Below are 26,729 nucleotides of genomic sequence, written 5' to 3'. Positions count from 1 at the left end.
TTTTTTTTTTTTGAGATGGAGTCTCACTCTGTCGCCCAGGCTGGAGTGCAGTGGCACGATCATGGCTCACTTCAAGCTCCGCCTCCCAGATTCACACCATTCTCCTGCCTCAGCCTCCTGAGTAGCTGGGACTACAGGTGCCCGCCACCCCGCCTGGCTAATTTTTTGTGCTTTTAGTAGAGACAGAGTTTCACCGTGTTAGCCAGGATGGTCTCGATCTCCTGACCTCGTGATCCACCCGCCTCGGCCTCCCAAAGTGCTGGGATTACAGGCATGAGCCACCGCGCCTGGCCTCTATTTTTTGATATAGTATTTATTGTTATAAACTTTCCTCTTAATACTGCTATTGCTGTATTCCATAGATTTTGACATGTTGTATTTTCATTTTCATTTGTTTCAAGAAAATTTTAAATTTTAAATTTCCTTCTTAATTTCTTCATTTCATTGGTCACTCAGGAGCATGTGGTTTAATTTCTGTGTGTTTGTGTAGTTTCTGAGGTTCATCTTCTTATTGATTCTAGTCTTATTCCATTGTGCTCTGCAGAGAGACTTGATCTGATATCTACTTTTTTGAATTTGTGGAGAATATTTTGTGGCTTAAGATATAATCTATTCTGGTAGAATGTTCCGCGTGCTGATGAAAAGACTGTATCTTCTGTAGCAGTTGGGTGAAATGTTCTCTAAATATCAGTTAGGTCTGTTTGGTCTAATGTGTGGTTTAACTCCAGTGTTTCTTTGTTGATTTTCTGTCTGACTGATCTGTTCATTATTGAGAGTGGAGTGTTGAAGTCCCCTACTATTACTGTATTGTAGTCTATCTCTCTCTCTTTAGATTTATAAATGTTTGCTTTATATACTTAGAAGCTCTGGTGTTGGGTGGATATATATATATATAATTGTTATGTCTTCTTGCTGAATTGACCCCTTTATCATTATATAGTGGTCTCTTTTTCTCTTTTACTGTCTTTGATTTGTAGTCTATTCTATCTAGCATAAATATAGCTATTCTTTGCTCTTTTCTTGGTTTCTAGTTGCATGGAATATATTTTTCTACTGCTTCACCTCCAGTCTAGGTGTGTCTTTATAGATGAAGTGGGTTTCTTGTAGGCAGAAACCTGGGTCTTGTTTTTTTACCCATGTAGCCACTCTATGCCTTTTCATTGGAGAATTGAGTAATTTACATTCAGTATTATTGATAAGTAAGGACTTACAATTGACATTTTGTTGCTTATTTTCTACCTGTTTTGTAACTCTTCCTTTCTTACTGTCTTACTCTGTGATTCCTTTGTGATTTTTCTCTAGTTGCATGTTTCAATTTGCTGCTTTTTATTTTTAGTGAATAAGTTATAGATTTTTACACTGTGGTTACCATAAGGCTTAACAAAAAAATCTTATAATGTTATTTTAAAGAGATGACAACTTATCTTAGATCACAAAGAAAAAAATAGAAACAAAGAAAAAACTAAGAAACTCTACACTTTAACTCCACCCCCTCCATTTTTGACCTTTGGTTATTCCAATTTTCACATTTTTATATTGCCTATCTCTTAATGGGTTGCTGTAGATATTATTGTTTTTGATAGATTTGTGTTTTAGGCTTCATACTAGAGTTATGAGCGGATTGCACACCCTAATTACAGTATTAGAGTATTCTTGGTTTTGCTGTGCACTTAATTTTACCAGTGGATTTTTTATCTTCAACTGTTTTCTTTTTGCACATTAGTGTGTTTTTCTTTCAGGTCAAAGAACTCCCTTTAGTATTTCTTATAAGACAAAACTAGAGGTGCTGAATTCTCCCAGCTTTTGTTTGTCTGGGATAGCCTTGCTGGTTATAGTATTCTTGGATGGTAGCTTTTTTTTTTTTTTCTTTTTAAATTTCTTTCAGCATTTTGAAAATGTTATTTCACCCCCTTCTGGCCTGTATGGTTTCTGCTGAAAAGTCTGTTGCCAGATGACCTGGAGCTCCTTTACATGTTATTTCTTCTTTTTCTCTTCCTGCTTTTAGGATTCTCTCTCTGTCTTTGACTTTTGAGATTTTATTATTATAATGCCTTGAGTTAGTCTTATTTGGGTCAGATCTGGTGTTCTCTGACCTTATTGTATCTGTATATTTATAGCTTTCTCAAGTTTTGGAAAGTTTTCAGTTTTTATTTCTTTGAATAAGCTTTCTATCCCTTGCTCTTGCTCAACTCCCTCTTGAATAAGAATAATTATTAGATTTGGTCTTTCAAGGTAGTCTTTTATAGCTTGTAGACAATCTTTGTTCCTTTTTTTCCTTCTTGTTTTTTTAAGAGACAGGGTTTCTTTCTCCCAGACTGGAGCCCAGCTTCAAATTCCTGGGCTCAGGTGATCCTCCCACCTCAGTTCCTAAGTAGCTGGGACCACAGGCATGTGACACCATACCCAGCTAATTTTTTATTATTATTATTATTTTATTTTATTTTATTTTTTGAGACAGAGTCTCGCTCTGTCACCCAGGCTGGAGTGCAGTGGCATGATCTCAGCTCACTGCAAGCTCTGCTTCCCGGGTTCATGCCATTCTCCTACCTCAGCCTCCCTAGTAGCTGGGACTACAAGTGCCCGCCACCACACCCAGCTAATTTTTTGTATTTTTAGTAGAGACGGGGTTTCACTGTGTTAGCCAGGATGGTCTCGATCTCCTGACCTTGTGATCCGCCTGCCTCGGCCTCCCAAAGTGCTGGGATTACAGGCGTGAGCCACTGCGCCCAGCCCATATCCAGCCAATTTAAACAAAATTTTGTCGAGACGAGGTCTTGCTTTGTTGCGCAGGCTGTTTTTCTTTTTCTTTTTTTCTTCTCTCTGTATTTTCAAATAGCTCACCGACTCTTTCTTCTGCTTGATCCATTCTGTTGAGAGCTTTCAATGAATTTATCAGTTCAGCAAATGTATTTCTCAGTTTTACAATTTGTTTTCTTTTATTTTTATTATTTCAATCTCTTTGTTAAATTTCTCTGATAAATTTCTGCATTACTTTTCTTTGTCATCTTGAATGTTTAACAGAATTCCCTTTTAAATTCCAGCAAGACTTTTTGTAGATATAAATAAGATTATTCTAAAATTCATATCCAAAGGGAAAGAAAATAGGATAGCTGTAACAATTTTGAGACAGGAAAAATTTCAAGAATTATTATATAGTTTAATAATCCAGACTGCATGATATTAGAGGATGGATAGACACAGAGATCAATGCCACAGAATGGACAACCTAGGGAGAGAGACCCACACAAATACATCCAACTAATTTTTGACAGAGGTGCCAAAGCAATTCAGTGGAGGAAAAAATAGCGTTTTCAGCAAATGGTGTTGGAGCAATTCGACATCCATAGGCAAACAAATAAATTTGACCTGAGTCTCGTGCTTTATAGAAAAGTTAACTCAATATGGACCACACACTTAAATATAAAATGTAAATGATAAAACCTTTAGGGAAAAAACAGGAGAAAATCTCAGGATTTCAGACTAAGCAGAGTTCTTACACTTGACACCAAAAACATGATCCATAAAAAGAAAAATTAATAAATTGGATTTCATAAAAGAAACAGTTTACTCTGAACAATGCTAAAAGGATGAAAAGACAAGCTACAGAGTGGGAAAAAATATTTTCAAACCACCTATCTGACAAAGGATTAGTATATATAAGAACTCTTAAATCTCAACAGTTAAAAAAAAGTGAGAAAATTGGCAGAAGACCCAGAGCAGTTCACTGAAGAACATATACAGATGGCAGATAAACACATGAAAAGAAGTTCAACATCATTAGCCATTAGAGAAATGCAAATGAAAACCACAATGAACTATCACTACACACCCATCAGAATGGCTAAAATAAAACATAGTGACAACACTGGATGGAGTTAGCATGCAGAGAAAGGATATCATGCATTGCTGATGGGAATATAAAATGGTACAGCTGCTGTGGAAACACTTTTGCAGTTCTGTAAAAAAACAAACCCTAAATATTAACTACCATGTGACATAGCAACTGCATTCCTGGGCATTTATCCCCAGAGAATGCAGACTTATGTTCATACAAATCCTCTACAAGAATGGTTATGGTAGCATTATTCATGGTGGCTAAGAACTGGATACAACCGAAGTGTCCTTCAACAGTTGAGTTAAACTTTGGTAAATTCATATGATGGAATACTACTACCCAGCAACAAAAAGAAATAAACTATTGACACATGCAACAACCTAGATGAATCTCCAGAGAATTATGCTGAGTGAAAAGCTAATCTTAAAATATTATAGATTGTATTACTTCATTCATACAAAATTCTCTGATTGATAAAATTATAGAAGTGGAGAACAGATTAGTGGTTGCCAGTGGTTAAGGAGGTATTAGTAGTGGAGAGAAATGGCTCTAAAAGAGAATTAGGAGAGCTCCTTGTGGTGGAAATGTTCTATATCTTGACTGTATCAATGCCAATATCTTGGTTGTGATATTGTACTGTAGTTTTTGCAAGATACCATTGGGGAAAAATGGGGTAAGGGTTACATGGGATCTCTCTGTATTAGTTTTTTATAACTGCATGTGAATCTACAATTACTTCAAAATAAAAAAGTTTAATTTAAAAAAAGGAATATGTGTACCTGGTTAAGCATATTTAAGCAGTATGAAAGAATAAGTGATGGAAAAAAAAGTCTGTCCTCTGCTGTATGCACCCTTACCCCGGGCCCTTCCTTAGAAATGACTGTTTTTAGTTTTTTTGTTTTTTGTTTTTTGTATCTCCTTCAACAGACATGAAATGAATGTATTTGCATTAATATATATTTTTTCTAAAAAACAAAAACTAAGTAACACTCTATAATGTTACTCTTCACTTTGATCTTCTTAATTTGGCTTAGAGCTCTTTCAATGTAGGTACACACAGATTTACCAAATTCTTCTCAGACAGATAATGCACTAATATAAGGATGTATCATAATTAATCTGCCGAGTTACCTTATGAAGGGGATTTTAATTGCCTCAAATCTTTGGCTGTTATGAACAATGATGGAGAAGAGTCATTATATGGGTGTGTTTTTGAACTCATATGCAAGTTTGTTTATAGGTCAGATTCCTAGAAGTAGAATTCTGAGTCAAAATTTTGGTCGTTTTACATTTGATAGGTATTACCAGATTCCACCAAAGAAGTTAAACCTTTACGTTTTCACAAGCAGTGCAAAAGAGTGCCTATGTCCTTATACTCTTAGCAAAAGTGTATTTTCCAACTTTTTGATCTTCACCAATCTCATCAGTGAAAACTTTTCACCTTTTCATTTGTATTTCTATAATTATGATTGAAGTTGGTCATTTTGTCATATGTTTAAAAGTGAATAGGTTTATTTTCTTTTTTTATATATATATTTTATATATATATTTATTTTATTTTATTTTATTATTATACTTTAAGTTTTAGGGTACATGTACACAATGTGCAGGTTAGTTACATATGTATACATGTGCCATGCTGGTGTGCTGCACCCATTAACTCGTCATTTAGCATTAGGTATATCTCCTAATGCTATCCCTCCGCCCTCCCCCCACCCCACAACAGTCCCCAGAGTGTGATGTTCCCCTTCCTGTGTCCATGTGTTCTCATTGTTCAATTCCCACCTATGAGTGAGAACATGCAGTATTTGGTTTTTTTGTCCTTGTGATAGTTTACTAAGAATGATTTCCAATTTCATCCATGTCCCTACAAAGGACATGAACTCATCATTTTTTATGGCTGCATAGTATTCCATGGTGTATATGTGCCACATTTTCTTAATCCAGTCTATCATTGTTGGACATTTGGGTTGGTTCCAAGTCTTTGCTATTGTGAATAGTGCCGCAATAAACATACATGTGCATATGTCTTTATAGCAGCATGATTTATAGTCCTTTGGGTATATACCCAGTAATGGGATGGCTGGGTCAAATGGTATTTCTAGTTCTAGATCCCTGAGGAATCGCCACACTGTCTTCCACAATGGTTGAACTAGTTTACAGTCCCACCAACAGTGTAAAAGTGTTCCTATTTCTCCACATCCTCTCCAGGACCTGTTGTTTCCTGACTTTTTAATGATTGCCATTCTAACTGGTGTGAGATGGTATCTCATTGTGGTTTTGATTTGCATTTCTCTGATGGCCAGTGATGGTGAGCATTTTTTCATGTGTTTTTTGGCTGCATAAATGTCTTCTTTTGAGAAGTGTCTGTTCATATCCTTCGCCCACTTGTTGATGGGGTTGTTTGTTTTTTTCTTGTAAATTTGTTTGAGTTCTTTGTAGATTCTGGATATTAGCCCTTTGTCAGATGAGTAGGTTGTGAAAATTTTCTCCCATTTTGTAGGTTTCCTGTTCACTCTGATGGTAGTTTCTTTTGCCGTGCAGAAGCTCTTTAGTTTAATTAGATCCCATTTGTCTATTTTGGCTTTTGTTGCCATTGCTTTTGGTATTTTAGACATGAAGTCCTTGCCCATGCCTATGTCCTGAATGGTAATGCCTAGGTTTTCTTCTAGGGTTTTTATGGTTTTAGGTCTAACATTTAAGTCTTTAATCCATCTTGAATTAATTTTTGTATAAGGTGTAAAGAAGGGATCCAGTTTCAGCTTTCTACATATGGCTAGCCAGTTTTCCCAGCACCATTTATTAAATAGGGAATTCTTTCCCCATTGCTTGTTTTTGTCAGGTTTGTCAAAGACCAGATAGTTGTAGATATGCGGCGTTATTTCTGAGGGCTCTGTTCTGTTCCATTGATCTATATCTCTGTTTTGGTACCAGTACCATGCTGTTTTGGTTACTGTAGCCTTGTAGTATAGTTTGAAGTCAGGTAGCGTGATGCCTCCAACTTTGTTCTTTTGGCTTAGGATTTACTTGGCGATGCGGGCTCTTTTTTGGTTCCATATGAACTTTAAAGTAGTTTTTTCCAATTCTGTGAAAAAAGTCATTGGTAGCTTGATGGGGGTGGCATTGAATCTATAAATTACCTTGGCTAAAATGGATTCACAGCCGAATTCTACCAGAGGTACAAGGAGGAGCTGGTACCATTCCTTCTGAAACTATTCCAATCAATAGAAAAAGAGGGAATCCTCCCTAACTCATTTTAAGAGGCCAGCATCATCCTGATACCAAAGCCTGGCAGAGACACAACCAAAAAAGAGAATTTTAGACCAATATCTTTGATAAACATTGATGCAAAAATCCTCAATAAAATACTGGCAAACCGAATCCAGCAGCACATCAAAAAGCTTATCCACCATGATCAAGTGGGCTTCATCCCTGGGATACAAGGCTGATTCAATATACGCAAATCAATAAATGTAATCCAGCATATAAACAGAACCAAAGACAAAAACCACATGATTATCTCAATAGATGCAGAAAAGGCCTTTGACAAAATTCAACAACCCCTTATGCTAAAAACTCTCAATAAATTAGGTATTGATGGGACATATCTCAAAATAATAAGAGCTATCTATGACAAACGCACAGCCAATATCATACTGAATGGGCAAAAACTGGAAGCATTCCCTTTGAAAAGTGTCACAAGACAGGGATGCCCTCTCTCACCACTCCTATTCAACATAGTGTTGGAAGTTCTGGCCAGGCAATCAGGCAGGAGAAGGAAATAAAGGGTATTCAATTAGGAAAAGAGGAAGTCAAATTGTCCCTCTTTGCAGATGACATGATCGTATATCTAGAAAACCCCATTGTCTCAGCCCAAAATCTCCTTAAGCTGATAAGCAACTTCAGCAAAGTCTCAGGATACAAAATCAATGTACAAAAATCACAAGCATTCTTATACACCAATAACAGACAAACAGAGAGCCAAATCGTGAGTGAACTCCCATTCACAATTGCTTCAAAGAGAATAAAATACCTAGGAATCTAACTTATAAGGGATGTGAAGGACCTCTTCAAGGAGAACTACAAACCACTGCTCAATGAAATAAAAAGAGGATACAAACAAATGGAAGAACATTCCATGCTCATGGATGGGAAGAATCAATATCATGAAAATGGCCATACTGCCCAAGGTTTATTTTCAAACTAAGTTTAAATGACAATAAAATTTTTTTCCATATATAAGAATTTGGAGTATATGTTTTTTTAACTGCATAACCTTCTTTTACCAATTAGAAAATGTTCTCTGTCATTTTAAAGTTAGGAGTCTATAGATGTGTTCTTCAACTTATTATTTTGAATTTTCATTTTTGTTTATTCTTGTGGATTTAAACAGATTTTTAGGTTTTGAGTCTATTATTTATGTAAGTAATCTGACATTATGTTTGACTTGGAGATGTATACCTCAGTTTCTGCACTGATGCATGTGCAAAGTTAGGTATGACAAGAAGTCATACTTTAGGGCAGGTTCATAGCTCCAGAGCACATACTGGATCATGGTAAAATTTGTAAGTAAGTGAACATTATTTTTGGCACTAGCTGCTTCAGCATTCCCTCTCTGGACATTTTCTGCATTATGTCCTCTTGACAGGAAAATTAACTCATAATGCATCCTGGTCTTACAGTTAATAAACACTCAGTTAATTACTATGTGCAGGCACACTCCTGAGCAGAATCTTCTGAGGTGGTACAAGTATGTCCATATTTTAGATGCAGAAAGTAAAGCATAATTTTGCCCAAATCACACAGTAAGTAGTAGAGTCAGAATTTCAGTGAAGGCGATCTGACTCTAGAGCCCTTGCTGTTGACCACTGTGCATACTACTTCATACTCTTCTCATAGTTCCCAGTTGTGTGTCAAGACACTCCAGGGTTACTGTGGGATATTTTAAGTTTTTGAGGGAAACACAACGATGTCTCCTGGATGCACTGTAGACTACTAGCTCAAGGTGGCTTAACATTTCAACATTAGATCACACTCCATTTCTTTGGATGGTATGTCTTTTGCAGAACTGGGTTTTCAGTAGTGCTGTGATAAAAAGCAAGAGTCACACAAAAATCAATATAAAACAGGAAATGAAGGTGATAGTTTCCAATTCCAACATTTGAGAAGTTATGCAGTGCCAAACAGGTACTTATACCCCATTGGTAAATAATTATGGTTGTAAAAAATGACATTAAATACTATTTTTTCTTTCAATTTACCTGTATAAGTTCTTCAAATGGTTACTAAAGTGTTAAGAAATAAATACTTACTAGGTTGTTCGGACCTAACTACTTAATACATAGGATTGTTAGGTATTCTTTTTGTCCTAAGGATGCTATGAAAATATTTCTCAGATACTAAGCATGCCGTGAACTGAGAAAGTTTGGGAACTTCTGCAAGCACATCAGGTTGTGTTAACTTTTTTTTTTCTTTTTTTTTTTGAGATAGAGTCTCGCCCTGTCACCCAGGCTGGAGTGCAATGGCGCAATCTCAGCTCACTGCAACTTCTGCCTCCTGGGTTCAGGTGATTCTCCTGCCTTGGCCTCCCAAGGAGCTGGGATTACAGGCACTTGCCACTATGCCCGCTAATTTTTGCAGAGATGGGGTTTCACCATGTTGGCCAGGCTGGTCTCGAGCTCCTGACCTCAAGTGATCCATCTGCCTCGGCCTTCCAGAGTGCTGGGATTACAGGCGTGAGCCGCTGCCCAACCTGGTGTTAACTTTTGAATGATGAGGTACATAAATTTGGAAAGGAGAGCTTTATATTTCATACAGGGTTGCAGCCTGCAAGGTGGCCATTCTGACAGTCTGGGAAGCATCGCCTCTAGCCAGAAGCCAGAAACAGACACTTCAAAGGAGGGGAAAAAGGAAATAGGAATTTATGCTGGGTGGGGTGGCCAAATGTACGTATTTAATATGCTATAAGAGGAGTCATGAGTATTTGTGAAAAGAGAAACGTGCATGTGCAGTGGAACTTCATACCCCTTCATGAGTCCCATGTATACTGGCCAGAACCACTCTGTGATCCCTGGTCTCTTATCAGGAAGGAATGCTGGTCAGTTGTTTTGCTGAAACTACAAAAGAGGGTGGGAGCAGTCAAGATCAGCAGTGGAGTCTTTTGAAAAGGTTGATTTCTGTTTAGCCCTTAGGGAAGAAAGCCTAATGGCAGTTAACAAGGGAAAAGGGGTATAATAGGGTGTGGTTGATCTCCCATGCTGTCCTGGCCGAGAACTCAGTTTTCAAGGTCACGCTGTCCTCTTGGCCGTAAGAGGGTTCTTTCAGTTGGTTTTGGGGGATTTGGATTTTTATTTCTCACTAGTATGGAAAAAATAATGTAGAATTTTTTGGCACAAGATAGGAGATCAATAATTCATAGCTCTTACTGTTGTCACACCAATGCTGAGGTGTTAAGTATTTCATAGTAATTCTCCCATAAGTATTTCATTTGAGTTGAATGTGGAAAGAATAACCAAAGGGAGTAACCTATAGGCGTGCATTCCAACAGGTCTAAAGCATGATGGCATGTGATGCTTTCATGTTGCAACAACCAACACAGAAGACTTCTGTGACCAAATGTGTGGGGGTTTTACCCTACACACCAAGCAAGCAGTCAGTTCTGCAGCAGACACTGGCTGATGCAGAATTAGTGTTCTCCAATTCAATTCTGACATTATCCCGAGGTAGCATCAGATCCCACAGGTTGAGGGCTCAGTCCAAAAGACTGTCCTCTGCTTGAGATACCAGATGCAAGTCCTGGCCTCCAGAATTTCTGACCAACTGGCTTTAAGCTGGGGTTCCCATGATCTCCTCTTTGGGCTTGATTGGTCTGCTGAAGCTGCTCACAGAACTCAGGCAAACACTTAACGTCTACCTGTTTCTCATTAAGGATATTACAAAGAATACAGATGAAGAAATATGTAGGGCAAGGTATGGGGGCAGAGGCATGGAGCTTTCACGCCCTCCCTGTGTGCTCCCTCATCCAGGAACTTCGAAATGTTCAGCTGTGTGGAAACTCTCCAAACCAAGTCCTTTTGGACTTTTATGAAGCTTCATTATGTAGGCATGATTATTAAACCCCTGGTCATCGGTGGTTAACTTAACCTTCAGTCCCTCCATCCTCCCCAAATGTGTTTGTGTGGGTGGGGGTAGTTTGAAAGTCCCAGTCCTCTAATAATGCCTTGGTCTTTCTGGTGACCAGCCCCTATCCTGAAGCTACCTGGGGCTGCCAGCTGTCATCAGTCAGCATACACAAAGACATCACTTTGTGTATCACTAAATTCTAACAATTTTAGATGTATGCCAGGAAACAGGGTTGAAGACCAAATATATGCTTCGCAGTATCACAGCAGGTATCATAAAATGATGACCTAGGTAAAAGGTATTCTGAATTATATCTGGGATCTGATAAAAATCATACCTATCTCTTAGGTTTGTTGTGAAGATTAAGTGAGTGAGTCTAAAGAACAGTGCCTGGAACATAACGATCAGTGAATGTTAGATATTATTAATATTTGTTATTATTATTATCTGTTATTCATCATTATCATCATTGCTACCAATGTCTTTGAAAGATACATATTTCACTAGCACATCAGAATTGTTAGCCCATCATAAAACATGGACAAAATTGTTTGCTGGTTAGTTTTTAAGACTAATAATCTGGGGTGCCATTGAACCCCCCCACCCAGTGCGTTCTTAGGCCCATCCTTAATTGGCTTGAACCCAATTAGAGGGATTTCCCTTGTGAACTCTTTGAACCAGGATTTTACAGAAGACTGATCTGATAAATATTTTCTGAGGTCTCTTTAGGCCCCCCAGTTCTACATCTGTTTGGAACAGCCTAGGGAAAGTTTGGGAACAAATCAAAATTTTCCTTCATTTATCTGAAAGATATAAGTTTTACTTTTCTCATCTGTCTTGGTATTCATGACAACATGTATATTTTTGATACTTTTTGATATAAAGTTAATATGCCTAGCTCATAAAATATCTTACTGGGATAATCACCTCTTAATAGCACTTGTAAAATGTCACTTTGTGTTATTAAGATATTTGTATCTTTAATATCTTTATATGTATCTTTAATATCTGTTATTTTAATATCTGTTATTTTCATTATCATGTGTAAACCAAAATCATCCAAGACAGGCCTCATTTTAGAAGTTTATTTTGCCAAAGTTACGGATCATGACCTGTGATACAGCCTCAGGAGGTATGGAGAACATGTGCCCAATATGGTTGGGTTGTAGCTTGATTTTGTACATTTTTTGGGGGACAGAAGTTACAGGCAGACATCGATCAATACATGTAAGTTATACATTGGTTTGGTTCAGAAATGTGGGACAACTTAAAGTGGGGGCTTCCAAGTCATAGGTGGATTCAAAGATTTTCTGATTGGCATTTGGTTTAAAGAATTAAATTATTTGAAGACCTGGAATCAATAGAAAGGAATATGTGGGTTAAGATAAGGGGTGTGGAGACCAAGGTTCTTACTATGCAGATGAAGCCTCCAGGTAGCAGGCTTCAGAGAGAATAGATGGTAAATGTTTCTTATCAGACTTAAAAAGTTGCCAGACTCTTAGTTAATCTCTCCTGGATCAGGAAAAGACCTGGAAAGGGAAAAGGTTTTGCTACAGAATGTAGATTTTCTCCACATGAGACAGCTTTGCAGGGCCATTAAAAATATGTCAAAGAAATATATTTTGGGGTAAAATACTTCAGTTTCATTCAGGGTCTGCTGTCATGTGATGCTATACTAAAGACTGTTTGGAATTTGGTATCTCATTGCTACAAAGAGTCTATTTTGTCAGTCTTAAGATCTCTGTTTTAATGTTAATGTTGGTCAGCTATGCCTGAATTTTAAAGGGAAGAGGGTATAATGAGGCATGTCTGACCCGCCCCCTTCCCATCATGGCCTAAGCTAGATTTTAGGTTTACTTTGGAATGCCCTTGGCTGAGAAGGAGGTCTATTCCATTGGTTGGGGACATTAGAAGTTTATTTTTCATTTATACATGGTATTTCTCCAAAGACTAGATAGGGTGGATATTATTTTCATTTAATGGATGAAGAAATTGAGATCAGAAAGATACATGACTCATCCAGGATCATGAAGCCAAGTTATGACAGATCCATGGCTAGAAGCACAAACCTTATTTCCAGTTTAGTGCTGTTTTTATGAACCTCTCTGCCTCACACCTTAAAATGGGGATTAAAACATGGGATTACTTAGAACTCCTGGGGTCAACTCTAGGTCCCATCTTTTGATCTTGGGGAAATAATTTAATCTCTCTGAGTCTTTATTCCTTCATTTGTGAAATTAGGTAGTAATAGCACTAATTTTCCAGTGGGTTTGTTGTAATTAGTATTGGAAGCAAGATTCAAATCAATTGTCTGATTCCAGAATCTGTGCTCTTAACCACTAGCCAGTCTAACGATTGTCATCATAAAGGGATAAAGTAAAACCTTTAGGAATATAAGGGTTGTGTAACAAGTAGATGTAGAATGGGTTGTAGCAACATATCAGCTGACCCCCAACTCTAACAGCATCTTTTAAAGTGACTCAGAGCTTCAGAGCTCAGGAGAATGGAGTTAAGCTAAGTGCTCGCTGATTACATGAACTGTGTGGTTATTCAAAATGTAGATGCCAAGTTGGGAAAAAGGCTGAGATTTTTAGAAATGTCTTTGTTCTAAAGTATTTTTTAAAGAGTGCCAGAAAATTTTATTTTATTTTTTTCTTACAGCACTGGGAGGTGTTCAGAAAAGTTACAGAAGTTTTCATTTTAGTCCCTGCACTTCTTGGTCTCAAAGGGAACTTGGAAATGACATTGGCATCCAGATTATCCACTGCAGTAAGTTTTTTCCTACCTCAAATTATGTGTATTACCTATCCTGTTTCTCTCTGTTAAGGGGAACTTGTATCAGGAAAATATTTCTTTCTCTGATATGCTTCTGCACTTCAGGGCTGTGCTAAGTAGTTATGCCTGATATCATATTCTGAAATATTGTCTCATCTGATAATTATAGGCCCTCTTTTATCCCAGGAAGTAGTTACTTGCCTCCTTTGATGCCAGGACATTCTGGCATTTATCATCAATGCTTAAGGCTTGGGGTAAATCAGATATTGAGATTCTTTGTGGTTCGATGGTTGGTTGATTGGTATTTAAACTTTCTGTAATTGTAGAAGTAATACATTCTTATTATAAAAACTACAGAAAAGGGAACAATATAAAAAAGAAAATCTAAAGCTACCCCTAATTATCCACTTAGATATAACCTCTACTAATATTTTGGTACAGATCCTTCTATACCTGCATATCTATACTTATATATAGTTAGGTATATCAAAATGTAAATGCATACTGTGTATTCTAAAAAAGAACTAGAATTCTATATATTCTCATTTATAATCGGTGATCTCCATTTAAAAATACATCATGATCATCTTTCCATATCAGTAAATGTAGATCTGTGTCGTTATTGAATATGTACTTTTCTGTTGTATAGCTCTACTACAGTTTACTTCGTCATCTATTATTGGATGTTTAAACTCCTTCTAACATTCTTCTATTATGAACAATGTTGTGATGAATATTCTTGAACATACATTTTTCCATTCTTACTTTTTTAGGGCCTGTTCTAGGATTGTAATTACTATTCAGAAAAAAGAAATCTGTACTTTTAAGTCTTTAGCTACATATTGCAAAATTGTCATTCGAAAAGCATAAACATTTTAAAAAATACTGCCAGTAGCAGAGTTCTGAGTTATTTTCAGAAGCTCAAAAGGACATTGTTATCTTATTATAATATGATTTTGGGGTTTGCCATTGTGGAACCAAGTTATAGTTAAAACCACGTAGCTAGTGAGGTTCACTTCAGTGAGCTATCTGCCTATGAAATGCTAGCCAAAACTTAAGTCACCAGATGATATTACTAACTGAAATTCCTTTAGTTTATAAAGTTTTTTTCCTTTAAAGAAGATAGAGCAAGATAGAGTTGATCCATCTATCAATTAGGAGAAAATTTATGTATCTAAAGGTAATCAAGAAGTGGGAGCTGAACAACTGTGCTGTTGATGGGAGGACTCTCCACCCTCTGTCCTACTTCTCCTCTCCCCCTTTTCCACCCAGGCAACTGCCAGTTTCCTAAAGTTTCTTGAGTAAAGCAGATGCTTGGAAAGAAAATGCATAAAATGATGTTTTATTAACATTACTAGTTTGCTTAATTTTTTATTTTTTTTGAGACAGAATCTTGTTGTTGCCCAGACTGGAGTACAGTGGCGTGATCTCAGCTCACTGCAGCCTCTGCCTCCTGGGTTCAAGCAATTCTCCTGCCTCAGCCTCCCAAATAGCTGGGATTACAGTCATGCACCACCATGCCCAGTTAATTTTTGTATTTTTAGTAGAGACGGGGTTTCACCATGTTGGCCAGGCTGGTCTCGAACTCCTGACCTCAGGTGATCCGCCTGCCTCTGCCACCCAAAGTGCTGGGATTACAGGCGTGAGCCACTGTGCCTGGCCTGGTTTGCTTAATTAAGGGAAAATGGCTCATGTACCCTACGGAGCTTTGTAAGTTCCTTCCTTATATAGTATATAAAAGGTCATATAGCTATATCTGCAGAGGACAATAATGAAATATCTGGTATTAGTGAGCTCTTATTATATGCCAGGTCCTTTGCTAACTGCTTTCCAGTGATATCTTATACCAACCCTATGGAATAAGCACTATTATCCTGCTTTGCAGAGTAGGAATTGAGGCTTAGAGCAGTTGAGTAACTTTCCTGAGGACACACAGCTCTACATATAGTGGAATAAGTCACATTCCAGAATGTTCCTTTTACCTGCACAGGGTAACTCTGTCAGAATTTATAAAACCAATAAATAACAGCAGTAACAAAAACCTAATAGCTTCCCCATGTACTTTGTAAGAATGATCTGCTGAGGTCTTGGTCTTAGCACCAATACTTTTGGTACTTAATATTTAAAATATTTAAATGTTATTTCAAACATTATTATTTACAGATATAATGCTTTTCCATGTAGTTAGTTGGTAAACTATAGATGATGTTTGGGTGTATCAGTCAGCCACTTAGGTAGAGCCAAACTCATAGAGTAGAATTACTTTAGTAAATTCACTTTAGTTTATAGTATGTAGCCATTGTAATTATTGAACATTAAAAGGACTGAAAAAATAATAGGAGCTCCTTGGGCTGAAGCAGAAAAGTATACAATGAACCTCGAATATCTTGTGGTGCCAGAAAGTAAAGAAGTGCTAAAAATGAAAAAAAAAAAAAAAGATGGGGACATGACAAAAGGATAACGAGTGACATGCTGGCCAGATCTTGGAAAATTGGAGCCATACAATAGATAATGACAGTTACAGATTATATATAACCCATGGAAAAAAATAAGAATCCATTAGTCTATACATGAATAACAAGGCAGGCAAGGTCTCTGCTGTGATGGAATTTGCATAAATTTGGATATCAGTAACGGAAGTAAAGAAAATCAAACAGGATAATGTGATGATGGATGATTCCTGAGGGCTATTTTATACAACGTGGTCAGGAAAGACTTCTCTGAGGAGGTATATGTAAGCTGGAACCTGAGTAGTAAAGGTGAGTCAGCCATATGGGAATCTGAGGAAAAATCAATCCAGGTTACTCTTGTATTTAATAAATGTAACAATGTCAAATATTTATAAGCATTCTAGACAGCTGGGCTTTTAACATGCTTTTTAAGCATGTTAAATGCGTTCGTCGTTAGAAGCATTTTAAATGCTTTTTAAGCATTTAACAGCTAGGCTTGGGGTAGCAATACAAATGGAGACCTATATAACATATGTCTACATAGTTTAAAATTATACAACAAACTTACACACTTAAATATTTTCTCTTTCTGTGTACCTTGACAAATACATCCTTAGGAATACCTGGAAGTCCAAGATCAGACTTAGAATTTTTGGACTTCTTGGATTCTGTTTTGGAACATGGTGTTGTAGAGAGAGCCACTGAGCCACCCCCTGGTCTGAGGCCTGCCCCAATTCCCTTCCCACCTTTGGCAATAGGTACTGCATTTTGAAAGACCTCACACATACACCAGGCCCCATGTCCAAGCTCCATCTACACCTCCAACAAACACCCACCCCTTGGCGCTCCTGGGGTTCATTGGCACCTAATGGTGGCATGGTCTGCCTTCAGGAACACTAACTTGCGATACCTTGGTCTCAGGTATCTGGAGCATATAGTCTAAGATTTATATTTGTTCCTGTATCCCAGTATTTCCTTATATAATGGTGACATTTGGTGTCAGCTGAATGTTGATTTCAACACTTGACCATTTGGCATACAGCTGCAATGTGTGTCAAGTATATCTCTAGCTTTTATCTTTAAGAAGAAAAAACAAAAAAACTTGTATGTAGTCTTGAGAGGTGACAGCGTGCTGGCAGTCCTCAGAGCCCTCGCTTGCTCTCGGCACCTCCCCTGCCTGGGCTCCCACTTTGGTGGCATTTGAGGAGCCCTTCAGTCCCCCCACTGCACTGTGCACTGTGGGAGCCCCTTTCTGGGCTGGCCGAGGCCGGAGCCCACTCCCTCAGCTTGCAAGGAGGTGTGGAGGGAGAGGCACGAGTGGGAACCGGGGCTGTGTGCGTCGCTTGCGGGCCAGCTGGAGTTCCGGGTGGGCGTGGGCTTGGTGGGCCCCGCACTCGGAGCAGCCAGCCAGCCCTGCTGGCCCCGGGCAATGGGGGACTTAGCACCCGGGCCAGTGGCTGCGGAGGGTGTACTGAGTCCCCCAGCAGTGCTGGCCCACCGGCGCTGCGCTCGATTTCTCGCCGGGCCTTAGCTGCCTTCCCACGGGGCAGGGCTCAGGACTTGCAGCCCGCCATGCCTGAGCCTCCCATCCACTCCATGGGCTCCTGTGCGGCCTGAGCCTCCCCGACGAGCGCCACCCCCTGCTCCACGGCGCCCAGTCCCATCGACCACCCAAGGGCTGAGGAATGCGAGCACACGGCGCAGGACTGGCAGGCAGCTCCACCTGCAGCCCCGGTGCGGGATCCACTAGGTGAAGCCAGCTGGGCTCCTGAGTCTGGTGGGGACGTGGAGAGTCTTTATATCTAGCTCAGGGATTGTAAATACACCAATCAGCACCCTGTGTTTAGCTCAAGGTTTGTGAGTGCACCAATCGACACTCCGTATCTAGCTGCTGTGGTGAGGACGTGGAGAACCTTTATGTCTAGCTCAAGGATTGTAAATACACCAATCGGCACTCTGTATCTAGCTCAAGGTTTATAAACACACCAATCAGCACCCTGTGTTTAGCTCAAGGTTTGTGAGTGCACCAATCGACACTCTGTATCTAGCTGCTCTGGTGGGGCCTTGGAGAACCTGTGTGTGGAAACTCTGTATCTAACTAATCTGATGGGGACGTGGAGAACCTTTGTATCTAGCTCAGGGATTGTAAACGCACCAATCAGCGCCCTGACAAAACAGGCCACTCGGCTCTACCAATCAGCAGGATGTGGGTGGGGCCAGATAAGAGAATAGAAGCAGGCTGCCCAAGCCAGCATTGGCAACCCGCTTGGGTCCCCTTCCACAGTGTGGAAGCTTTGTTCTTTCGCTCTTTGCAATAAATCTTGCTACTGCTCACTCTTTGGGTCCACGCTGCTTTTATGAGCTGTAACACTCACCGCGAAAATCTGCAGCTTCACTCCTGAGCCCAGCGAGACCACGAGCCCACCGGGAGGAACGAACAACTGCAGACGCGCTGCCTTAAGAGCTGTAACACTCACCGCCAAGGTCTGCAGCTTCACTCCTGAGCGTGCGAGATCACGAACCCACCAGAAGGAAAAAACTCCTAACACATCTGAACATCAGAAGGGACAGACTCCAGACGCGCCACCTTAAGAGCTGTAACACTCACCGCGAGGGTCCGCGGCTTCATTCTTGAAGTCAGTGAGACCAAGAACCCACCAATTTCGGACACAGTCTTACTGAGATTTTGAGAATTAGTGAAATTATATGCATGTGTTTCATCTTTTCCTACTTGTATTATGTTATAAGAACTGGTGAATTACCTAGGTAGATAGAACTCAATTCGAGAGGCTTTTTGGCGGGAGAAGAGAATGAAGAGGCCTTGAGAAACAAAAGTGGCAACATTTGAAGAAGAAAGTTATTTGAATGGGAGTTAAAAGGTGGCTTTAGTTTCATTTGTTGGAAAATGAACTTTGCTCTGATAAACATAGTTAAGCATACAAGAATTTAAGCAACTTGATAACTTTGGCAGGAAAAGTGAAGTTTTGGCTGGCTTACCTCAAAGAAAATATTTCAAAAGCATTGTTCTTGAGCATTATCCAAATAATAATAGATTTAAAACACCAGTCTGTTTTGAAATAGGCCGTGCTATAGGGAATCTGGTTAAAAAACAAAATGCTGCAAATAATATTTGCTGTTTAATTTGATCACATACTACCATTAAACCTGAATGAAGGTGAATTTAATGTTTTTTTAACCTTAGTTAATTTGTTGTGTCTATATTTTACACTAGGTATTTTTCTCAAATGTCTGGTTATATGTACCTGTCCATATTTAAGAGAAGGAGTCTCCAGAGCTGATTAGAAGCTCAGCACAGGGGAGAAGCTTGCCATCTACTCTACTCTGCTGCAGGGTGATCTAACTTAGTCTTTCTTTAGAGAGGTAGGGGTAGAGCTGCCAGCTTCCATTGGTTGAGAGCTGTGCTACTGATAAGAAGATAGTTCAGTCAAGGAAATAAGAAAGTGTAAATAAGAAGTGTTGAGGCCATTTGTGATAGGAATGCCCCAGGCAATGCAAAGGGCCAGAGGCAGGACTGTTGTTGGTATGTTAGATCAGTAGTTCTCAAAGTGTGCTCTTCTGATCAGCAGCATCAGCAACTTGTTAGAAATACAAATTCTCAGCCCCACTCCAAAACTACTAAATTAGAAACTCCAGTGGTGTGGCTCAGCAATCTAAATTTTAACACACTCTCCAGATGATTCTGATACACATTGAAGTTTGAAAACCACTGTGTTAGATAAAGAGCATGGAGGCCAGTAGGGCTGGGACCAAGTGAGTGAGGGGGGACAATTTTAGGGGATGAGCCAGAGGCCAGATTATATATGGATTTGCCTAGTTTGTGAGATAAGAAACCAATGGAAGGTTTTAAACAGAGGAGTTAATGTGATCTGATAGATATTTTTTAACAGATTATTTTGACTACTGCATTGAGTTATGGGTATCGGGGGCTAAGGATTGAAGCAGGGAGACTGGTTGGGAGTCTGTTGCAATAATAGCTTAGAGATGATATTCAAGATGGTAACAGGGAATGTAGTGAGAGGTGGTTGGAGTCCAGAATTAATTTTCAGAGAGAATCAACAGAATTGATTGATGGATTAACTGAAATTAAACACTAGGATACATCACTAAAAATTCTTTCTGGATCTGAGAGGAGTAAAAGCAAACAAATTAGTAGATGGGAAAGTAGCAACTTGTAGTGCCAAGTTATGATAACATGGTATATTCTTCTAGTTTACAGCGTTTTTATTGCTTAGAGAACTAGATCTCAAGTTTGCTGGGTAGAAAACTACAGTTCTTACAGAATGCTAGAGAAGTTTTGGGTTTATTTCAGTTCTGATACTCTATGGGCTGTTAAGAAACTCTAAGTTAATGACTTCTTGATGGCAAAATCTGAAAGCCTCATCTTCTCTGGACTCTTCACTGATTATTTTCTAGTTGAAAACTTTATAGCCCTTGGCTTTGAGACCCCACTGTCTTCTCATTCTCCCACATCTTTCACCGCTGCTTGTTCGTCTATGTCTTTTGTTTTTCTTTGCTCATCCTCTAAATTTGAGGTTTTCTTGAAATTTTAGTACCTTGTTCAACATGTTCTTCCTCAGTAATTTCGTGTAGTCCAGCACTGCTTGCACATTGCTGTTCTCAGATCTGTACCTCCAGACTCTTTCCTGACTTTGAGAGCTGAATTTTCAGTTGCCTTTTGGATACCACTCAATACATTCTAAACTAAACTCATTAGTTTCTCTTATTTCCAGCTATACTCTTTTTTCTGTATTTCCTATCAGTTTATTAACATTACCAATCACCTTGTCCCTCTTCACTCTCTATCCAGTTACTGTCCAGTCTATCAGTTCTGCCTATGAAATTCCTCTTTCTTTTTCCTTATGCCCCACCTGTCACCACCTTAATTTGTTTGCCTGTTGTTTATAATTGGGACTACTGAAGCAGATTTCTAACTGTACTCAATGGTTCCAGGGAGAAGGGTGAATTAGTATGGTTTTCTTTTTAACTTAAAGCAGTCACTATTTGAAAGCTGTTTTTTTTTCATTTATGTGCAAAAACAATAATGCTTTTAAACATTTTACATTTTTTATGTAGTATTTGTTTTCACTTGTAAAATTAGGAGAAAAATAATTATAGCTATAGAAGGCCAATCAATTGTTACTTTAATCTTTTTGCTCCATTCAAGGGTCCTTTCTCATTTTTATGATTATCTGAGGGAGAATCAGGATAAATGAGCATATAAGATTATAAGGAAGACCTTTGATAAGTATAAAGATAAAGAACTTAAAACATAAGATATCATAAGATACAGTCTACTCGTTCAATCTGTGGAAGGTCATTTGTTTTTAAAGCTTGTTATTCTATAAACCTAAAGACCAAACGTTCACAGATAAAAAGATATTTCAATAAAATAGGTTTCCAGATTGGGGAATGTGGTGAAATCTCATCTCTACAAAAAATAAAAAAATTAGCTGGGCTTGGTGGCACACACCTGCAGTCTTAGCTACTTGGGAGGCTGAGGCAGGAGGATTGCTTGAGCCTGGGAGGAGGCGGTTGCAGTGAACTGAGATGGGGCCACTGCACTCCAGCCTGGGCAACAGAGTGAGACTGACCCTGCCTTTAAATAAATAAATAAATAAATAAATAAATAAAAGTAGGTTTCCTATTTTTACAAGGGAATTAAAAAATGATGTATCCAAATCAACTTTATCTTGCCATCTTACTTGAGTCAAAACTTGTTTCTAAAGGTATGATGATTAACTTGAATAATTTTTTCCTGGGTTTTAATCTTTTCAATAGTATATATGAAATTATAGTAGATATTATAGATATGTAATAGTAGTATATAATTGGAAAATTAATCAAGTACAGTGATTCTATAAATTGTTGAGTTTTTCTATTGTTTGAGGTCTAAAATTTTCTGCTTTTGAATGTTAGGTATAAAGGAGTCAAAAATTATGTTCACTGCCCTAAAAACAGTATTTAAAAAAAAAAATTTGTAAAACTATTTCCCAGGAGCAAATCACCTAGCATGATTTGATTAGTACTTTTCTACTGTAGGCAAAACTGATTTCTATTGCCTCACACCTCTTCTCAGAGAACACTTGATTGACTATCTAAATTATTTAGCAACACTCTACCTTTCTCATTCATTAATTGCAAAAATATTTTTGAGCCCTTACTCTATGCCAAGCACTGTTGTGTGTGCCAGGAGATCAGTAACGAACAAAACAGAAAATGTTTCTGCCTTTGCTGAGCTTACATTTCAGTGGAGGAATATGAAGAAGTTGGCAAAATGTCTTCCCCTAGTAACTTTGTTAGATTTCCAATTCAGATTCTAAAAGTTCTAAAATAAAGTCAAATTAAAACCTAGATAATGATATTAATAACTATGGCACAATTTAGATATAATTACAATCTCAGTATTATTTCCTAAATGTGGCATAATTCTCCATGTTCTTGTTATACACCTGATTGCTAGATGCAAATGGAACTGCATATTCCTGTTAGTTCCTCACTTTAAAATGTCTTTCTTAAGTAATAAATATCAGTCCCTAGTCATAGCTTTGTGGAGTAGAACTACTTATGTATAATGGAAAACTGTTATAGTCAACTAGGTTTTTAATCAATTAGGTTTTCCTCCCCATTTCTGCAGCTTTATTGACATACAATAAACTGCAATTTTAAAGTCTACAATTTGCTGAGTTTAGATATATAATATATACCTGTAAAAACTACCATCATAATCAAGAAAATGAACATATATATCATCTCCGTACATTCAGACAGCTATTTGTGTGTGTGTTTTTGTGTACAATGTTTTGTTATAAAATATTTCAAGCACATGAAAGTATGTAACAGTGTTTCTAATTCTAATTAATGGCAGAATGAAATGGTTGGATGAAGCCTCCAGAGATTAACAATTATAAAATCTGGAAAACTATTTGAAGGCAATGGAAAGTGATCAGAAGCAAGTAGAAAGTAGGGTTTACCTTTAAAAGACCATACTACAATGAGTAAGAATTGCAAAGTTTGTGATGTTTTTGCCTGAGGGAATTCCCCTATCCCTGGATCTCATATGGCAGAAAACTGATAGTCTTATTAGCTCAAAGCAGAGTTCAGAGCTGGCAGAGTGGCTGAGAATTGAGGAGATTCTAGAAGTACAGAAAAGGGGAGATCCAAAATCTAAGTATAAGATCTGGTGAAATCTGTGACCAAGTACTAAAGTGCATTTACATAGGAATAACCTAAATGAGTCTGGTAACAACAACAACAGCCACAACAACAACAACAAAAACAACAAAAAAGTAGGCAGAAATGTGAGAGGGGCCTACACTTGAAAAGCAAATACACTGGTTAAGATTTCTGTGTTTGTTGACTGAGTGTCTTCTGTGACCTATGCATAGCTATAGTGGCAGAAAGTTGAAGTTTTAGTGGCTTGGATTATCAGATGACAGAGTTGGGAGCTGATAGAGCATATGGAAACTTATAAAGAAATCTCAGACACAAGAGAATTGCACAGAGAGTAAGCCCTGAAATCTGAGCATAAATTGTGCCCAAATCTTTGGTTGTGTAGTTTGTTTAAACTGCACAGGTACAGAAGAGACCTTCAAAGGGCTATACTAAAAAGCATTTGTTGGTAGCTGCAAGAACCAAGCAGAGAGATGAGGTGCTTCACTCTATGGGAGAGACAAAAGCCTAGTTTGAGTCTAGTCAAGTTAACTGCCTATTAGAATGAAAACTCAGTTATCATCACAAAAGCATAACAGTATCAAGAGTCACTACAACATGTTATCTACACTGTCTGGTTTTTAACCCAAAATCACTAGATGTGGAAAGAAACTGAAAAGTGTGATTGATATTCAAGAAATGTATGATTAATATTCAGTTAATAAAAAATGATTCTAATTGGGCCCAGATATTAGATTGAATAAAGTCTTTAAAGCCACTAGTATGAATATGTTCAAAGAACTAAAGGAAAACATGTTCAAATAAAGACAAATATGTTTTAATGAGTGATCAGATAGGGAGCCTTAAAAGAGAACTAGTAACTATAAAAAAAAGAATTAAATGGAAGTTCTCAAGTGAAGAGTACCATTTTGCAGTCCCACCATCAGGTCAACTAATCTAGTAACAGTAGGCCTAGCAAAGGCCTTTACACCAGCAATGAATGAGAGTTCCTGTTGCTCTACATTGTTACCAGCATTTGGTATTGTCAGTGTTCTGGCTTTTGGCTATTTTAATAGGTGTGTAGTGCTATCTTGTCTTAATTTGCATTTCTCTGATATATGATGTGGAGCATCTTTTCAAATGCTTATTTGCCATTTGTATGTCTTCTTTGGTGAGGTGTCTGTTAACGTCTTTGACCCACTTTTTAAATTGGATTGTTTGTTATTGTTGAGTTTTAAGAGTTCTTTGAGTATTTTGGATAGCAGCCCTTTATTAGATATTTCTTTTGCAAATATCTGTTTTTAGATAAAATGATTATACTGGCACTACATGTTCAGTGGTAAAAATTTGAAAAAATCACTAAAGGACAAAGTAAAAATTAAAAATTATCCATACACCTAACACTTGGAAGTAACAATGGTAACTTTCTGGTTTTTAAAAAAATGTATCTTTTTTTTGCACATATAGTTAATACATGTTTTTTAAAATAATGCATCAATGGAGACTTTCAGTACCTTTGTTTCAACTATTTATTAATTAAACATATTTTTTTCTAGTATTAATTGTAGTGGCTATATTTATAAATCTATAATTTCAAGGTCATCCAAGACCACTTTTATATTTAGCTCCAATAAATCCTAAGTCTTGCTTATAACTAATATGTCTCAGTGTCAGATAAGTAACGTCTGTTTATGCAGAAGAAGGTTTTTGGGATTATAAAAACTAGAGATGGCAGATTCCACCTAAAGGCATTCAGATTCAAAAATTTTAAAACCACTGTGTTGGCCAAACATAACACATCTTCAGGCTCTGGCCACCTCAGCTCTACTCTTTCCTAAAAAATTAGTTGATATCTCTGCAAAAATATTGGCCTATTTTTCTAATACTTTAAGATATACATAATTTAAATAAAACTGGGTTACACAGAAGTCTTTGCTAGATCATGTCCTATTATGTTTTATCACCTTCTAAGCTCTTGGTTTGTCTAGCTGGGCACCATCAGGTCAGCTAATCTAATAAAAGTAGGTCTAGCAAAGGCCTTTACACAGAACACTCATACTTCTCCCTCTCCACTTTAGAAAAAACTTAGATGGCTCATATTAACCCTAAACTACTGGACAGTAGGATGGGTCAGCACAACTGTTGATGTAGTTTTTACAAGATGGAGGCAACAAAACCAATTTTCTGTGTCCTGCCATACCTCTATCCACATGCCAATGCAAGCCTATACTATACATATTTTCCCTAACAAGGTAAATTTGGGGCAACATTTCTCTTTAGTTTACTTTTTAAAAAAATTCTTACTCCTGAAAATCTTTGCTTTATAAAAAAGTTATTGTTTATAAATATAGTCTACATTTTATTTTTTATTTTATGTCATACATTGTTTTAATTTATTTATTGTTTTATCTTAGACTAAGAAGAGTAAAGATTCATAGACTTCTAGATTAGGAAGGGTCTCAGAGAAAGTGATCTTCATCATTTATAAAACAAATTAATTGATTAGTACCACCCTAGAGATCATGAAAAAAAAAAAGAAACTGATTAATTGAAAAGTGACACTGGGTGTGGTGGCTCACTCCTATAATCCCCGCACTTTGGGAGGCCAAGACAGGCAAATCACTTGGGGCCAGGAGTTCAAGACCAGCCTGGCCAACATGGTGAAACCCTGTTTCTACTAAAATACACAGATTAGCTGGGCATGGTGGTGGGCACCTGTAATCACAGCTACTTGGGAGGCTGAGGCAGGAGAATTGCTTGAACCTGGGAGGTGGAGGTTGCAGTGAGCCAAGATCATGCCACTGTACTCCAGCCTGGGTGACGGAGTAAGACTCTGTCTCAAAAAAAAAAAAAAAGAAAAAAGAAAAGTGTCACTCTGGGTTTGGTCAGGAAAACAGAGCCATGGTATGTATTGAATCAATAGGGAATTTAATAGAGAAGTTTGGGGTTACATGACTGTAGGAGAAGTTGGAGAAATGACGATCTGTGGTAGGAAACTCAGCGAAGCTGCCTGAAGCCCTGGAGCAGGAAAGAAAGCCATGCATGCATTACAGTGAGGAAGTCTGGACACCTGCGTGTCTGATCACCTTCCAAAAATAATAGTCTTTGCTTCACTGGTGACTTCCAAATCTTATGCAAGTTCTTCTCGCTGGTAGACTGTCACCTGAAGCTATAGGGGAGGGGATTTTGGGGAATGTAGCTCCAAGCCTTAGAAGGGACTGGTGGTGATAGTGCCAAATTAATGTAGCACAGTTGCAAATCCAATTCATAGCACTCACTCATTCTGTAACTCCTACCTTTCTTGATCTTTTCCTAGACCCGAATGTATGTATGTTTCCATTGGTTATTAAGCAACCCTGGAGTCTTGATGTCTTATA

The 26,729-nt window shown here is 38.0% G+C and overlaps 1 protein-coding gene across 8 annotated transcripts in view; it reads left to right on the top strand.

Annotated features, from left to right (window-relative positions):
* SLC41A2 (solute carrier family 41 member 2) overlaps nt 1-26,729 on the top strand; it is a 158,735-nt gene that overhangs the window by 37,356 nt on the left and 94,650 nt on the right. For all 8 annotated transcript variants that reach the window (XM_031001147.3, XM_055357871.2, XM_063694270.1 and 5 more), the window contains one exon: nt 13,619-13,726. In XM_031001147.3, coding sequence (XP_030857007.1) covers nt 13,619-13,726 — 108 coding nt within the window. The remainder of the gene's footprint in view (nt 1-13,618; nt 13,727-26,729) is intronic.

Source organism: Gorilla gorilla, chromosome 10 (assembly GCF_029281585.2).
Source record: "Gorilla gorilla gorilla isolate KB3781 chromosome 10, NHGRI_mGorGor1-v2.1_pri, whole genome shotgun sequence".
NCBI lineage: Eukaryota > Metazoa > Chordata > Mammalia > Primates > Hominidae > Gorilla > Gorilla gorilla.
Note: the sequence above shows the minus strand (reverse complement) of the source record. Positions and strands in the feature narration are given on the sequence as shown.